Raw genomic sequence first — 17,732 nt, forward strand, 5'->3', positions numbered from 1 at the left:
TGGGGAAAGGCGGTAAAGCAGAAGGATAAACCCATGACATTGGTATTTCTGATTTTCTGTAGAAACCCCGAGCATCCCTGTTCTCTTTTTGAAGTCTCTGCCTCGTGTGTAGGAAGCACCATGCACACTGGAAATTCTCACTTGTAGCCACCTGGAGTTTGGGGAGGGATGGGGTGGGCTTGGGAGGCAGGCTGACTTCATGTGCCAGGGATAGGTGGCATGGCCTGTGCCAGGCACTTACCCCCTCCATCTGTAAGTGTCCTGTCCAGTAGGGTTGTTCTGAGGATTCAGAGGCTCAGTGTACTTCATTCAGGGCTTTAGCATAGTTCACCTGGCTTATAGGAAGCACTTAAGAAATATTAGCTATTAGCTTTTATTGCTGTTTTTGAATTTAGGAATAGAAAATGGATCTGGCTCAAAGATCCATCACTCCTTTCTTCATCTCTGTTGTCACTGATAGGTCAGATAAAGCAGCTCCGCCCCCAACCCATGCATGTCAGTAGCTCTCTGGCCTCAAAAAATGCATCTCTTTTAAATCTGAGAATAGACTTTCTTTTTTTTCTTTTCTTTTCTTTTCCTTCCTTTCTTCCCTCCCTCCCTCCTTCCTTCCCTCCCTCCTTCCCTCCCTCCTTCCCTCTCTCCTTCCCTCTCTCCCTTCCCTTTGTCACTCTCTGTCGCCCAGGCTGGAGTGCAGTGCCGTGATCTAAGCTCACTGCAATCACTGCAAGCGCCGTCTCCCAGGTTCACACCATTCTCCTGCCTCAGGTGCCCACCACCATGCCCGGCTATATATATATTTGTATATATGTATTTTTTTTTTTTGTAGAGATGGGGTTTCACCGTGTTAGCCAGGATGGTCTCAGTCTCCTGACCTCGTGATCCACCTGCTTCGGCCTCCCAAAGTGCTGGGGTTATAGGCATGAGCCACGGCACCCAACTGAGAATATACTTCCTTATTCTGGATCCCCTGTCTTTATATTCCAGGTGGTCATGTTCTTGGAATGAGACTGTGTTAAAAGTTTAAGTTCTTTTTCGTAAGGTATGATGTTGATACTTTGAGGGGTGCTGGAGTTTTCTTGTAGGGAGTTTTTAAAGAATGGATTTTTCCATTGTTTTAGCTAAAGCACAAAATTCTTAATGGTTAGGATTTTAAATTTAATTTTGTCTCTTGATGTTTAGGCTTCTTCCCATCATCTGCATTCAGGTGCTGAGTGTGGTTTTTTTTTTTTTTTTTTTTTTTTTTTTTTTGTGAGAACGTCTGACATTTGATGGTTGATTCTTTTTGACTTCAGGGAGTAGAGGTGTATTAGTCCATTCTCACATTGCTATAAAGATAGTACCTGAGACTGGGTAATTTATAAAGGAAAGAGGTTAAATGAACTCACAGGCTGGGGAGGTCTCAGGAAACTTACAGTCATTGGGGACGGCGAAGGGGAAACAAAGCACATCTTACGTGGCAGCAGGAATGAATAGAGCGTGAGGTGGGAAACACTTTTAATCTCATGAGAATGCACTTGCTATCGCGAGAACAGCATGGGAAAAACTGCCTCCATGATCCAGTCACCTCCTTCCAGGTCACTCTCTCACACATGGGGATTACAGCTGGACATGAGATTTGGGTGGGGACACAGAGCCAAACCATATCAGTAGTTTGCGTGGTAGTGGTCAAGGTAGTTACTTTTTTCTTGTTTTCTCCTTCCTTTCTAGTTTTCAATGGTTCCAGCAGGTCAACACGGGAGAAGGAACCTGTTCAAAAACACAAAAGCAAAGAGGCCACTCCCGCGAAGGAGAAGCACAGCGATCACCGGGCTGACAGCCGCCGGGAGCAGGCTTCAGCGAACCACCCCGCAGCGGCCCCCTCCACGGGTTCCTCGGCCAAGGGGCCCGCTGCCAACCATCACCACCCCCCTCTGCATCGGTCGGCTCAGGACTTACGGAAACAGGTAACGTCCGGCAGGGGTGCCCACATGTCTGCCAGACCCCAGTTTCCCACTTCACTTCACCAAGCTCAAAATTCATCTTCAGAGGGCTCAAGAAGCAGGAAGTGATGCTCAGAAGCAAGACAGGGAGAGACAGAGCACACCTTTGCATGGGCTGCAGGCGCCTGCACCTTTTGTTCTGTGAAGATCCATCAGTTGGATTTGCATTCATCCCTGGGTGCCAATGCATTCACCAACTGCACTCACCCTGAAAGGGAACTCACTTCCTTACTTAAGCCTTCTCCCACCCACCCACCCTGGGCTCCACATGAATGGTAGAGTGGCAGGTAACATGTTTTTCTCAGGGTAGGTTTTGAAATAGGCCTGCAAATGGCATAGTTCTGTTAGTGGATGATCCTGGTCTACTTTTCTGTTTTTTTTTTTTTTTTGATGTGACAAGTTAACATTTCACCACCTGGCCTTTGAAGCAGAATATGTGCATGTTGTGTGCACTGCCGAGCAGTCTGTGGAATTGGGTGTGGCTGGGTGGCACCTCTTCCACTGAAGGCATTTGAGTCCTAGGCCGTAGCATCCACAGAGTTCAGGTAGATGCCACCCTGACCACCTCCTGCCCCTGCCTGTCCTGCCCTGCCCCCCTCGGCCCCCTGGCCCCCAAGAGGGCCACAGATAATGCCAGTCCTGGTCAGGCAGTTTTGAAGAATCCCTCAGGGCTCGGCCATTATTGCTGTCCAGATGTTCCCATTCCTGGATATTGATTTCTCACAACCCTAGGGATGAGTAGTGGGGATAAAGGCAGGTTCCTGCATGCACACAGCTGAGGGCTTGTCCCCCGGACAGGTGGCATTTCACTGATTCCTCGTGCTCGTGTTCCCCACTCCATTTTAACATCTGCTGAGTCATGGGATCATTGATGAACTTTCCTCACAGAGTTAAACATACAGTGTTAAAATCTTCCCCAGAAAAACTGGAGGCTCTGATCCTTAGAGTAGCTTCAGAGGAAGTTATGGAGGGGACAGAAGGGATTTCCTGGCTGGCCGTGTTGCAGAGTGACTAGCATGGTCATTGTGTACATGGTTATTGTGGTGTGAACATACTCGACTTCATCTTGTGGTGGAGGTGGTCTTTCTCATTCTTGGTGATGTTGTGGATATTTCTCTCTGAATGTGAACATGTGACTAGTCACACACAGGCAGACAGGTATGCGTGCATGCACACGTGAACCTTTACCTAGCAAATAGTATGCAGTTGGCGGGGAGGTGGGCATGGCAAGAATCATCACCATATTGATATTTTCACAGTCCACACACACCTAGCACGTATTAAACACTGGCCACTGTTGCCAAAATAGACCTCAGTTTTCCCAGAGGCAACAGCCATGGTGTGGAATTGGGCCACATCATGGGCTCACCTGGCGTCTCTCAACCATTGGACCCCCGATTGTCAACACTGGAGGCACAAAGCCCAGGGACGCACTGAGCTTTGGTCCTGGGTCTGTGATTCTTCACTCCTATCCTGTTCCTAATGCTGTTGGTCTGATGGAGACGTGTACAGAACTCTGCAACCTAAGGTTTTTGCTCATGAAAGAGAACAGAATTAGAAGCAACCCAGAGAGAAAGAAAGACAGTGATTACACCACGTGACTGCATCCTGTCTGTTTTCCCAGGATCCTAGAGTAGGGTTAAGTTCAGTGTTTTTGTTTATCTTCTATTCATCCCACTTTGCTTTTTTGAGTTTTTTGAGTTTACTTGTGGTAAAATTCTAATGGACCACATCAGAACTTGAGGCCATATCCAGGTGAGCTTCCAGATCTTGCCTTTCTGCCCTGAGAACCCATCTTCGGGATGGCGAGGCAGGAATGAAGGGTGGCAGAGGACCTGAGTCATGTACATGTGACTGTTCACGTTCTCATGCACGGACAGACATGGGTGCACACACCCTCCTGCGCGGTCACGAACGGGGGTGCGTGGGATATGCCTGTCATCTCAGCTGGTCAGAGCTCACTCTCAGCACTTGCCCTTCATTCAGTTCAAGGTTTCCCTTTGTTAAAGGGATGAGAGGAATTAGCACAGTTGGACAGCGTAAAGACCTGAGGAGGAACAGCAAGTGCCGCCTTAGCCTGGGATGGCCCTGCCTGCCTCCGTGCTCCATGGCGTGTTCGTGTGACCTGTTCCCTGTGCAGGATCTGAGGTGCAGGAAAGAGGTCCTGGGGTGCCCCTCACACAGCAGGCCTCTGAGTTAGTGCGGGGATCTCAGCTGCCTCCAGGGCTCAGGGTAGAGTCCTTGAGGTAGCGCCATATGCTCGTGCAGGGCAGGGATCCTCTCCTGTCACCCTTTCCCCAATTTCTCCCTCTTCCCTCTCCTCCTGCCTCCCTGTTCCAGTCTAACCAGCCCAGATGGGATGACCCATGGCTCCAGATTCTAATTTGGCTGTGACCTTGACCTTCAATGAGTCTTGAGATGTGATATTTAACCTTCCTGGGCCCTCTTATTCTTTTGGAGCCAATCTTACCAACTCCTTGCACAGGGACATTGTGAGAAATAAAAGGAAAATTTTCAAACCCCCAGATCCTATTAGTTAAATACTCTGAAAATAAGGTCAATAAAAGCAAATTGTAGATTCCCTTGTGACTGCTTGATGCAAATGATTAGACTGTGACCTTTCATCTTTTCAACTGCATGAAAGATGTGGGCCCAGAGGATACTCTGATCTTTCATTTCAAATATGATATTTAGGGGTTTTTTTTGGTTATTGTTCAGCTTAAAAGCATAAATGAGATTGTATGAAATGTGGAGGGATATAATTTTTAGGGCGTGCTGCTGAGAAGTCCCTTTGCCCTGCTTGCTCTAATGAACTGTGTGGGGCCACACACCTGTCTGCTGAGTCTAAAACCACTTCCCCTCCTGCGTACTGACTGGGTAAGGCTGTCTGATAGTGTGTGCCATTTATGGAGTCCCTAGAACCCGAGAGTTAGAACACACCAGTGCATACTTCACCTACACCTTTTTCTTGGTGAAAGGGTTCTGACCGACCGTTTACTCTCGATAATACCAAATGAGCTGTCTTTGTCATGGAATGCATGTGCCTGTAAAACATTGCAGTTGTCACGGGGCTGGGATTGCCCCTGGGTAATAATTTGGTTGTCTGGTAAAGGGTCTCACCAAGGAGCAAATGGTGTTTTTCTGTTGCTTTCCTGCAGTAGTACATCTGCTTACATGCGGTGACAGAAAGTAACAAGTTTAGAGGATGGTGCAACAAACCAGCTTTATTCCTAGCAAGGGTTTTGAAGTATTAGTTTTCCAAGAGAGTCATGAGCAGGTTTTGTACTTGTGTAGAAATCTGTGTGGTTTGTAAGCCAGGATATTGCACCAGATGTGGCCACATGTGATTCTCATTTCTTACGCTGAGGCTGAGTGTGAGAAGAAAATGATCAACTGGCTCATCCCGCGGGTTTTGCAGGACCTTACACTGAGCTAGGCCACCCTCACTGAAGAGGTTTTCATATGAAAATGGACAGGCATTGCAGAAAAGTCCTGCCTTGGTAAGATTCAGAGAGGGCCAAGGAATTGAGAATATTCTTTTAAAGTTCTGGAAAATACGACTGTCGAGAAGGAAACCTAGAAAATCGTATTAGTGTTAAAAAATGTTTAAGGTTTTCTTCTCATGACATCATTTTGTCATTTGAACTGCACTTGCTGGTGGTGTGGTATTTGTGACTCAGTTACATTGCCTTCAATGGCAGGAGAGGTTATAGGTACATCTAGATTTCCTGGTAGAACCCAGGCATCTCTTTAGAGCATGTTCCCCTTGGCCTTGGATAGAAGGCTCCTGCCCACGTGCTGCTGTGGTCAGTGTTTGAGCAGGCTGCTCCTCCCCTTCCATAACTCACTGTCTGTCCAGTGCATTTCGCTTCTGTTCAGGCTCTTTGTTTTTGATTCAAGTTTGAAAGTGCAAATGCACTATACCCAGCCACCAACTGTTTCTCTGGGCTCTGGCTCTGTTCTGAAAGGCTGGCAGAGGCCTCGGCTCAACGGCTCCCTCTCGTGGGAAAGAAGAGCGTGCCAGTGAATCTGAGGTTGAACTGAGGACAGCATCGTAATCTTGAGCGACTACAACATTTTTGCTTAGTTAACCAAAAACATCAGAGTCATTTCTCATCTTCTGCTCTGCCTTGGAACTGCATGTTTCTCCTTTTCATCTGTCATCATATTGAGTTGATTTAAATATTGTGTGTGTCGATGGTGAGGTGGAGAAAAACCAATAAGGGTAGAGGGGAGGGATTTTATATTCTTAAAGCAAGCACACAGAGTGTGGACCGGGTACAGTTTTTAAGATGGAATTTCCATTATTAAAAACAAAGGTAGGAACGTTTGATGTCTCAGGCTTTCATATCTCTCACCTTATATCCCTTCTGCAAGAAGAATGAGGTATTGTTGCAAGTACTCATCTGGCTGAATGTAACTTGAAAATGCTCTCAACCTTGCCTGTTAAATTGAAACCATTCTTTTATGACTAGGAGGGGTTGCTCTATTACCTCATGGCCGTGTGCCTGGGATCAAAGATACGAGCGACGGATGGCTGTGGGTCAAGGAGCACACGCTGCAGACACCTCACTTTCTGCAGAGCTGGGTTGGGGGTAGGGGGCAATGGGCTAAGAAGCCGGAAATCCACAACAGAGCTGAGAGAAGGAGCAGCTTCAAGCGCCGCTCAGCTGAAATGTATTGTCATTCAGTGGAGGGCCCTGCTGTAGCCCACCACAGCCACAGCGCTAATTCCTCAGCAGATGACTTCTTGTGTGTGCTCTTAAGTGGAATCCCTCAGGATGTGCAGCAGTGACCTTCCTTGTAGTGCACTGGCTGCATAACTGGGGTTTTAATTGATACAGATAGAGGTGGGTGGGGGGGGACCTTCGGTAGCAAGGTAAGACAATGCCTTCCTCCATTCTTTTGTTTTCTTTTCTACTGATTAAGCATTGGCTCCTTAGAGACAAGTCTAGGCCAAGAAAAGGGGTATCTTTTTGTTAGATTGGTGGGTCCCGGGTTTCCTGACAATGGTGGTGCTGGCTGAGTTGTTGGTTCTGTTTTATTTCTCCCTTTTAGGACACATGGAGCAGCTTGAGGGGGCAGACTGCTTCGCGTGTTAGCTTGTCAGCTCCCCTGTGGCCTCTCGTGGTGGGCATAGAACACTGACCCTCCGGGTGTTGAGGGGGAAGACAGCCAGTACACTTGCCCTTTTCAGTCTTTGTAATTTATTTGTTTGAACCTCGCTGTTCTGTGTTGTGGGTGAGATCCATCTAGTCTTTGAGCTTGTTACATGGGCGTGCGTGTGTGATATCTGGGTGGATACTGTTGAAGATAACTGTTATAATAGTAAGAAGGAAAATAGTGCAACTCATTTTCTTATGAAGCAAGTTATTTGAATGTACACCTTGCCAATAATTCAGTATTTAGTTTTTCAGAAAGATGTAAATAAGGTGTTCCTTTTGCCATTGAAAATAGTGATATATAGAATTCAGCTGTGTAGAAAATTTACTTCCCCGTAGCATTGCTAGCCATGAACTCAGGTGCCCCCGAGAAGCCAGAATGGATGGAACCAAAGGCCCTACACTCTTATTTCAGATAGAATATGGGAGACCTGGCACTCTGGCATTTGCACAGGGGTGTTAGGGAAGGGCAGGGTGCGTGGATTTGCGGGAACACAGCCATCTGGGGCTTTTAAACACCAATTAGTACAGAATCTAGAGGGAAGGGCTTTACATTATTTTGAAGCTCCCCCAAGGGTTTTAGGGGTGCCAGGTTTGGAAAACACTGAACTAAACCTCAGCAAGTAGTGGTGGGGGACGCCTGAACCTCACAGGAGTTGGTTATGTCTGGCACCGTCTGGAGTTTGCCATTTTGACTGGCGATTCCCCATCTGTAGGAAGAGATGATCACAGCTGCATCGTGTAGTCAGTCTCCTTAAGGAGACTCTTGTGCTGGGAATAGGGTTGAAACAGACTGCACCCCTACAGGTTAAAAGGAGACTGAGCCAGCTGTAGAGGTGTTGTCTTCCACTGTCTGAACCCGAGATAGAACCCTTCACTGAGATTCCTGACCCCCCCCCCCCGGCTTTGTTGCTGGAAATAAAGATCAGCTCCAGCTGGAGTTTACTGTTTGCTTTTGTTTTTCTAAATGTTTTGTCTTGTTTTGGTTTTAGTGGAAGCATTTGAAAGAACAATTAAAACTAAGAGATTTGCGTTCCTCACTATACCTCCTCTTGCAGATTAATGACACTTACCAGGGAATATTTCTGTCTGTCCTTACCCCTGGTTTTATAAGTCTGTTTTAAATTTATCATTGCCAGGTGCTTTTTTCCTCTCCAAAAGGGTTTCCCATTATTTATTCCAGACCCTGTCTGGCAGTCCCACTTTTTTTTATAGGGTGACTCGTGGTTTAGGAGCCTGAGTGTGATTGCTGGGCCTTCCCTTCTGCCTCTTCATGGGGCCTGAGATCCTGGCTCCAAGAGTGAGGTCTCCCTGGGGATGGCTTCTAAGAGATGATGTCCTACCAAGAATTTGTGGCTTTGATTGGACTGTATTTAACTGGTGGCATATAGAGAAATACAGGTCTTTTTTTTTTTTTTTGAGACGGAGTCTTGCTCTGTCGCCCAGGCTGGAGTGCAGTGGCCGGATCTCAGCTCACTGCAAGCTCCGCCTCCCGGGTTCACGCCATTCTCCTGCCTCAGCCTCCCGAGTAGCTGGGACTACAGGCACCCGCCACCTTGCCCGGCTAGTTTTTTGTATTTTTTAGTAGAGACGGGGTTTCACTGTTTTAGCCAGGATGGTCTCGATCTCCTGACCTCGTGATCCGCCCGTCTCGGCCTCCCAAAGTGCTGGGATTACAGGCTTGAGCCACCGTGCCCAGCCTGAAATACAGGTCTTAGTGGCTTCTTTCCTTTTCGATTTTTATAAACTTCACTGATACCTCATTCAGTGCTTCCAAGCGCGGTCCCCAGGTCAGCGCACAGCATCACCTGGGACCTGGTTAGAAACGCACATTCTCAGCCCCATCCCAGACCCTCTCACTTGGACACTGTGCGGGTAGGGCCCAGTGATCTGTTTACATCAGCCCTCTAGGGGATGCTGAGAGCCACTGGTTTGGATGCCTTTGGGAAGTTTCATCCCACGCCCCACCCCCACTTAAGGTAACTGCTTATTCCTGGGCCAGGCCTAGGTTTAGTACAAAGGGCACCAAGACTCATTACCTGCCATCTGGGACCTTTGTCCCCATGTGAGGACAGCCTGCACAGCCTTGTGGTGGCACTGGTGTTTCAGTGCCCTCTTGGCCATCACTGCGTGAGGCCAGCTCTCCTGACCAGGAGGTGCAGGCTCCCCCGACCCTGGCATCTTCCTCTCGGGCTGTTGGGGAGAAGAGGGGGCTTGTGTTTCTGTTCTGTGTTTTTCAGTAATTGTGTGATTTTTAGGCTTCTTCCTTTGGAGATGGTGGTGGTTATAAAACCCTGAAGTCCCTGACTTTAAACTCATATCATAGGTGAAAAGTAATGCCCAAGTTGGTAAGTGACGGGGCAGTGTCTACATTGTGACACAGAGAAGACATCTCCTCAAAACGAGCATGTCCAGCAGCAGCCCATTGGGGTCCCTTCATCATTCTTGTTTGAAGCCTGTGCATTTATGGTGTCTGCCATTGTCGCTCCCCATTTTCTGTGACATTTGTGTGTCCCAGGATTACCGTGGCGTCCAAGCTGTAAGACTGCTTCTGTTTGCCCAGGTCCCAGAGAACCCAATGGAAAGTTTGTCCAGGGTGGGAAAATATGTGGGAAAGTTTGTAAAGGGTGGGAAAATATAGGAAGCACGTGTGCAGACGAGGGTTGGCATGTGTTGCTCACCAGTGAGGTCGGGGCATCCCTCTTCCATCCAGCCTTGCCCTGTCCAGGGCTTGTCTCCACAAGGAAAGCAGACGGCAGCTGCTGACAGTTTGCAGCCACACCTCCGGGCCTGGCCTGCCACCCAGAGCCAAACCACATGGGCACTGCTGTTCTTTTCCTTCCATAGTATTTTTGTTTTCCTTCTTTTTTTAGCCACATAGATTTCTAAATCCTGTGGGCAGGTCGTGCTGCTATGTGGAGCACAGAAATAGCAGACATGACTTTTCTTGGAGCAGGGATATGTGTGTGTGTCTGTCTCCGCTTCCCCCAAGGAAGCAGGATCTTGCTGTCGTCAACTCTTAGAAGCTCAGGACAGGTGATTGTCTGGCACGTGGGGAGGTCTTCATTGTGAAACACCAGATTTCCTGGAAGAGCCATGGGAACGTGGAAATACACACAGGAAACCTGGCTAGGAAGTGCCTGGGGCAGGCTGCATACTTTTGTGAAGAAGGATAGGTGTATAGTGGATTCTGAAAGTGGACATCGCTGCTTAATTCTTGGATGTGTATTTGCTTCTCTTTGCTGGTATTTCCACATCTCTTCTTATCACAAACAGGCTGCTGGTTCTGTTCATCCCCAGCACCCAGGGCCCTTTCTCACGGGTGGGCCTGTCGTTTTCGTGGCAGGGACTAATTCTGTGTTTTTTTCCGCCTCTGCTTCTGCTGCTCCACAGGTTCCTAAGGTAAACGGAGTCACTCGAATGTCATCTCTGGGTGCAGGTGCAACCAGTGCCAAAAAGATGCGCGAGGTCAGACCTTCACCATCCAAAACTGTGAAGTACACTGCCACGGTGACGAAGGGGGCTGTCACATACACCAAAGCCAAGAGAGAACTGGTCAAGGACACCAAACCCAATCACCACAAGCCCAGTTCCGCTGTCAACCACACAATCTCAGGGAAAACTGAAAGTAGCAATGCAAAAACCCGCAAACAGGTGCTATCCCTCGGGGGGGCGTCCAAGTCCACCGGGCCCGCCGTCAATGGCCTCAAGGTCAGTGGCAGGTTGAACCCAAAGTCATGCACTAAGGAGGTTGGGGGGCGGCAGCTGCGGGAGGGCCTGCAGCTGCGGGAGGGGCTGCGGAACTCCAAGAGGAGATTGGAAGAGGCACACCAGGCGGAGAAGCCGCAGTCGCCCCCCAAGAAGATGAAAGGGGTGGCTGGCCTCGCGGAAGTCCCTGGTAAGAAGGCCCCGGCCGAGAAAGGTCTGCTGAACGGACACGTGAAGAAGGAAGTGCCGGAGCGCAGTCTGGAGAGGAATCGGCCGAAGCGGGCCACGGCCGGGAAGAGTACGCCAGGCAGACAAGCACATGGCAAGGCGGATGGCGCCTCCTGTGAAAATCGTTCTACCTCGCAACCGGAGTCCGTGCACAAGCCGCAGGACTCGTGCAAGGCCGAGAAGGGCGGCGGCAAGGCCGGGTGGGCGGCCATGGACGAGATCCCCGTCCTTAGGCCCTCCGCCAAGGAGTTCCACGACCCGCTCATCTACATCGAGTCGGTCCGCGCTCAGGTGGAGAAGTTCGGGATGTGCAGGGTGATCCCCCCTCCGGACTGGCGGCCCGAGTGCAAGCTCAACGACGAGATGCGGTTTGTCACGCAGATTCAGCACATCCACAAGCTGGGCCGGCGCTGGGGCCCCAACGTGCAGCGGCTGGCCTGCATCAAGAAGCACCTCAAATCTCAGGGCATCACCATGGACGAGCTCCCGCTCATAGGTAGGTCTGGGCTGGGGGTGGGGTGGGGGGGGTGTCCCTGCCTGCCCCAGATCCCTGTAGTTCCCTCACAGTCTTCACGTTCTCTTACCTTGCAGAAGCTCCCGTTCGGCTCCACTGTCTCGGGAGTAGTGGGCTTCTCAGCTCATTCCCCCTGCAGCCCTTCTTCCCAGGTCCTGGGCGTTGGTGGCAGGACAAGAATGGTATTGAGCTTAGATCTGGGGTGGGCCCCTTGCTTCCCCTGGGCTGTCAACTTCTACCCACAACTGCTGGAGTCAGAGCAGGGGCCAGGGGGTCAGTGGGGAATGCTGCCCCTCTGGATTCTGCTAGACTGCCACTGCAAAGCGCCACCAACTATTGCACTTACAACACACATTCCTCACAGTTCTGGAGGCTGGAAGCCCAAGGTCTAGGGGCCGGCAGGGTTGGTTTCTCCCAGGGCCTCCCTCCTTGGCTTATGGATGACTGTTTTCTCCCTGTGTCCTCACAGGGTCCTACCTCTGTATGTGTCTGTGTCTTTGGGTTAGGGCCCATCCTACTGACCTCATTCTAACATAATTACCCCCTTGAAGACCCTGTCTCCAAATTCATTCATGTCCTGAGGTACTGGGGGTCAGGGCTTCAACATATGAATTTGGAGGGTGCACCATGCAGCCCATAACCCTCTAGGGTCCTGCAGGCCATTTTTTATCCTGCTTAGCCTTGTCTCTTCTTCTTCTTTGTTTTTCCTTGAGCTTCAGTTTCTCTGGCGATGTTGTCAAGGCCACAGATCAGGTGATCTGTTGACATTTTTTCTGAGACCGGGTGCAGCTCTGGCTGGGGCTGTTGCAAACTTGTCACAGTGGATCCTTAGCGAATGCATATTTGGGCTGTCATGCAGACCCTTGCTCCGCGGGGTGGATTGCAGGCAGAGACTCCTCTTGGGTTCCCCTGTAGCTCTCCTTCCCTGTCATCCTCTCTTGAGTCCTGGCACTGGGGACACAGGGCAAGAATGAACTTGCTCTGTTAAGGCTAAGTGGGTTCTGTGCAGTGAGGTGCATCCAGGTAAGGTTGCAACCCCTATTAGTCTAGACCTATGGGAGGAAACAGGCCACACCTCCATTTTGGAGATCCTGAATTTTCAAAGGCATGGAGACATGTAGCCATCATTTAAGTGTCAGGGATTTGGCAGCAAGATAAGCTTCCAGGCAGGATGGAGGTTTTGTGGTTCCCCTCAGCAGGTGCCTGCTAGGGCTGATGCCTGAGTAACAGTCACCTTAACTTGCAGGAGTTGTTTGTGCTCTGCTGTTGGGAATGGCACGTGATAGGCAGCAGTGCAGGGAGCAGACACTGCATACGCATGCACCCACGCCTGCTGACCACGTCCCGTGACTGCTTGGGACACAGGGTGACTGAGTCAGTGATGGAACCGCACTGAGTCCTCCTGCCTTTGGAGACCTGCAGACAGGAGGGAAACATTCTGAGTTTCCCTACTCTGCTAGGTGGATGATGGAGCCTCGAGAGCATACTTGACATCGTAGCAACAGCCCCTTTTGTTTAGAGTAGGTTTTTCTTTACCCTTGACTCCTGTACCCTGGGACAGAAGCCACACTGTGCCTCCCTGTGCTGTGCTTGTTGCCGTCTCCCAGAAGTCTAAGGCGTCTGACGTTCTGTCCGAGGGGTACTGACTTGCTTACGACCCAGCAAGACCTCAGGGCTGAGGGTCTGAGCTCAGCCATCTGACAGTGGTAGAAACTTAATAACTGAAGTAATAGCCTGAAATCCACCCCAGCGGATGTGCCTTCTGCCTCTGTGCAGGTTCACTTCCACTGTAGGCCCCAGGATGCCGCTGTGCCGCTGGTGGGAGTTGGGTGGGGAAGGGTTGGCCATGTAGCAGCCTCAAGGCCCTGAATGGGAGTGATCACAGTGGGTGAGGATTCCATGAAGAATTCTTGCAAGCGCTGTGTGATTTTCAGGTGCTCTTGCATTATAATCTACTTAGAGTGAAATATGAAAGTATGGATTTCTTCCCTTCTCTGACCTGTGTTCTGAGTCACGCGTATGGTGGAGGACTTGTTCTGGTTGGGGACTGGTTTTGGTGCCTACCTCTGTGAGACTGGGCCCACCTGCCCTCAAGGGAAGAACTCCCGATTGTCAGCCGGAGACCCACCTTGAGTCCCACCTGGGACTCTGGGAGTCTGTGGGACCTGGAGTGAGTTGTGGAGTCTCAGGTCTTAGGTCCCTCCTGTCAAGGCTGGGGACAGTTTCCTCATTGATGTTACCCCCACCCCCTATTCTCCACAACCACATCAGCCCACTGTCCTGCCATTTAGTGTGAGTGGAATTCCGGCTCTGTGTCCGCATCCCTGGTCTTGCTGATGTGCCGGGAACTCGCTGTCTTGTGTGTGCTCTGTCTGCCGAGGTGGTTCAGACGCTTCACCTGGTGGGTCCGGCCATGCTCGGTGGGTGCAGGGACCCTGCCTGGACTGGATCCATGCACACTTTGCTTTTTATTACTTAAAAACAATATTACTTAAAAACAATATATCCCCACACTCTAAAGATTTAAAACGTTATTAATTTATACTTTGTTTAGCATTTTGTTGATGATTATTTTGGAAAATCCCTCCCGCCCCCCTTTCTTTATTTGGCCCAACGGAGGTTGCTTTTTCCATTCCCATCTAGAAAAGCCACTGGGCGTGCATTAAAACCTGTCGAGGTTTGACGATGCGCATTTGCACTGGTCTGTGACCTGGTCAGGAAGGGCACTGAGCACCAGCTTACACACTGAGAAGCAGCCCACTGTCTGGATGGGCGAGGGATGAGGCTAAGGCACAGATGTACTGCCCTGTGTCCTCACGTGGGTGTTGCTCTTTGCTCTGGAAGTCCGGCGGGATTGAAAATAAACTAGTTTTGTGTGAGTGGGTGGGTGGGTGGGTGGGTGGAGTGAGTGGGTGGGCGGGTGTTGGGAGTTTTAGAAGGGGATTTGGGAGTTGGTAGCAAGTATGTGTCAAAGCCGTTCCAGGTGACGCTGGGCTGTGGGTGCAGCCAGGACCCCTGCCCGCTCCTCACTGGGGAGCTGGTCTTCTCATGACACCTGCTTCCATGTGAGAAGGCATGCGCCAGTACATGGCACACTGGGATGCTCCTCCCTGTATGTCCGTTTGGCTAGCTCACTTCCTCTTCCAGCCAAGCCCCAGCTTAAATGCTGCCTCCTCAGATGCTCCCCACCTAAAATGGTAGTCCCTTGTTCCACGTGGCCGTAGCATATGACTGTGACCCATCATTGTGTAACGCCCCTCTCTCTGTAGACTGGAAGCCTACTGTTCGCCCCTCTCTCCCCAGAGCCGGTCAGACTCCTGGCTCATAGTAGGAGTTCAAGAATTACAGGTTGAATGAGGAACATCTTGTTCGTGTCCCTTTCACTGACTGTCCCGTTTTATCCCCTTCGCCGTCCCAGGGGGCTGCGAGCTCGACCTGGCCTGCTTTTTCCGGCTGATTAATGAGATGGGCGGAATGCAGCAAGTGACTGACCTCAAAAAATGGAACAAACTAGCAGACATGCTGCGCATCCCCAGAACTGCCCAGGACCGACTGGCCAAGCTGCAGGAGGCCTACTGCCAGTACCTGCTCTCCTACGACTCCCTGTCCCCCGAGGAGCACCGGCGGCTGGAGAAGGAAGTGCTGATGGAGAAGGAGATCCTGGAGAAGCGCAAGGGACCGCTGGAAGGCCACACAGAGAATGACCACCACAAGTTCCACCCTCTGCCCCGCTTCGAGCCCAAGAATGGGCTCATCCATGGCGTGGCCCCCAGGAACGGCTTCCGCAGCAAGCTCAAGGAGGTGGGCCAGGCCCAGCTGAAGACCGGCCGGCGGCGACTCTTCGCTCAGGAAAAAGAAGTGGTCAAGGAGGAGGAGGAGGACAAAGGCGTCCTCAATGACTTCCACAAGTGCATCTATAAGGTAGGGGCCTCCGTAGAGCAGCCAACCCCAGCTGCAGGAGTGCGGGAGGAGTGAGAGAGGAAGTGGGGCATGCTGTGCACTGGACGGCGCGTTCTCTGACTCCCTGGTGTGATGGAGGAGGGGCGGGCCACTGTGCTGGGTGAGGGTGTTGACTTAGTCCACTTGTGCTGCTAAACTATTACAGACTGGGGAATTCATAATGAACAGAAATGCATTGGCTCATGGTTGTAGAGCCTGGGAAGTCCAATATCAAGGAACCTAGTGAGGGCCTTCTGGGTGCATTGATGGAACATTGATGCAAGGTGGGGCAGCAAGAGACCCGTTGAGAGAGGGGAAGTCCACTCCACGAAGACACCACGAGTCTATTCCTGCCCGCCCAGGGCCTCGGGTTTCCTTTTCATTAACTGGCTTGTGTGTGCATGTTGCGTGCAGGGATATGCCAGGGATAAGTACCTGGGCTGTGTGCTTCGTTTCCCCTGCATGCCCGGTTCTGTCTCATCCTGGTACTTGACAGCTGCCCAAACCCAGCTGAACTTTTCACTGGCTGGACCCTCAGTGGACGCTGCTCGCTTGTTTTCTCTGCCTCCTCATTTCCATCTGCTCACCTCACTGCCAGCCCAGCGTTGCCAGGTCCTCTCTGTGGAGGGCTATTCCTGATAAAGCCATCAAAATGAATCTCACCATTCACACGCTGTGGAGGGAAGAGTTGGGGATAAACCAGCAAACTGAAACGCACAGCGTTTCCCCATCTCCGCCAGGTCTCACTGCAGCACAGTCATCCAGAGGAGACTCGCCCCTCTAAGAAGCAAGGGAGGCAGAGTCCATGGCTCTCCTCTTGGCAGCCCTCCCAGCTGGCCTGGCTCTGAAGCAAGGCTTGGGGCTTCCTCCCTTCTCCAGCCTGCCAGTGGGTAGCGGAGCACCTGGGGCCCAGCTGGCCGAGCCCAGCTAAGTTGCAGTCTCTGCTGAATTGCCTGGCACATGCTTGCCGTCTGCGGTTCCAGTTCTGGATTCACTGGGAGGGAAGTGTTCTCTGCTCCAGCCCTCGGGAGCCTGGTAGGAGTGTGTGGCCAGTGGGTTTCTGCTGCACTAGGAACTGGCTGTTGGTTATCACTAAGCTCTACCATACCCTCAGGTGCCCACGACTTCCTGACTGCAGGCTCTGGCCTGGCCTTGTAGTTGAGGCAATGCGGCCTTCTGATTCCATCACACATCTTAGAAATACAGAGGAAGAGTTGACTTGACCCCTGGCGTCGCTGCTTCACTTGAAGTCCAGGCCCTGCAGACCTGCCTCAGGCTGCATCTCATATACTTGCACACTTCTCTGGAAAGAGATACCCAGTTTTTCTGACCTGAGACCCTGAGAGGGTTTGGGTCCCTTTTACCTGAGTGTCCTCTCCCATTGCCTAAGGCTGCCTGGTGGCGACGCGGTGTGGGGGTTGCAGGATGCAGCCTGCCAAGACACAACTGCCTGGTATCTGACTTCGTAAATGTTCTTAAGAGAGAGTGTGGCCCAGAGACTTGAAGCTCTGGGAAGTTTTAATTGGCGTTTCCCGAATGTTTTACTGAGAGGCCTTTGTCAAGTGAAGCCGCTCACTCCTGTGACTCTGAATAGCCAACTGGTGAAATGAGAAACCGTCAACGTTTTTACTTTTTACTGAGGAAGGCCAATTCTGTGAGCATGTGTTTGAGCCGAAAAAGAGGTTTGGATTTTTAAAAACTCACCCTGTCAAGGATATTTCTAGATTTCATCACGGAAATGTACTGGAGCTCTGCGTGGTGGCCATGGCGACGCCCCCAGGCAGCCATGTGCCCACGGGGTGGGGACCCTGCGTGTGCAACTCTCTGTGGCACTGGTGTCCTGGCTGCTGACTTCTGTGTGCTGGTGTCATCCTCACCTTCGCTCGTTGCACTCTGCCTTGGTGCAAAATTCAGTCCCTCCTTGTAGTTACCTTTTTTATGTTAAAAGAAGCAAACCATTGGGAGCGGCTTAGAATTCGCATGGAAGTATGTTCCTGTAGTTAGAACCCCATCTAGTTCCTTTGCTATGGGAGAGAAAGGCACAAGCCAGTGTCTCCATACCGACTGCAACTGTGGACCTGATGGCACAAAACACGTGCTGCTCCCTGTTCTGGCCCTGTCACTTCTACAGGAATGCTGCAGTGTCCAGTGCTCTGCGGGGAAGCCTTCCCTGACCACGCTCCCCCACTCCACATGACACCT

General features: G+C 50.9%; 1 protein-coding gene across 4 annotated transcripts in view; it reads left to right on the plus strand.

Annotated features, from left to right (window-relative positions):
* Positions 1–17,732, plus strand: part of JARID2 (jumonji and AT-rich interaction domain containing 2) — a 278,174-nt gene that overhangs the window by 240,610 nt on the left and 19,832 nt on the right. For all 4 annotated transcript variants that reach the window (XM_007973625.3, XM_007973628.3, XM_073005676.1 and 1 more), the window contains 3 exons: positions 1,708–1,943; positions 10,535–11,573; positions 15,010–15,512. In XM_007973625.3, the coding sequence (XP_007971816.2) occupies positions 1,708–1,943; positions 10,535–11,573; positions 15,010–15,512 (1,778 nt within the window). The remainder of the gene's footprint in view (positions 1–1,707; positions 1,944–10,534; positions 11,574–15,009; positions 15,513–17,732) is intronic.

Source organism: Chlorocebus sabaeus, chromosome 17 (genome assembly GCF_047675955.1).
Source record: "Chlorocebus sabaeus isolate Y175 chromosome 17, mChlSab1.0.hap1, whole genome shotgun sequence".
In the NCBI taxonomy this organism is placed as follows: Eukaryota; Metazoa; Chordata; class Mammalia; order Primates; family Cercopithecidae; genus Chlorocebus; species Chlorocebus sabaeus.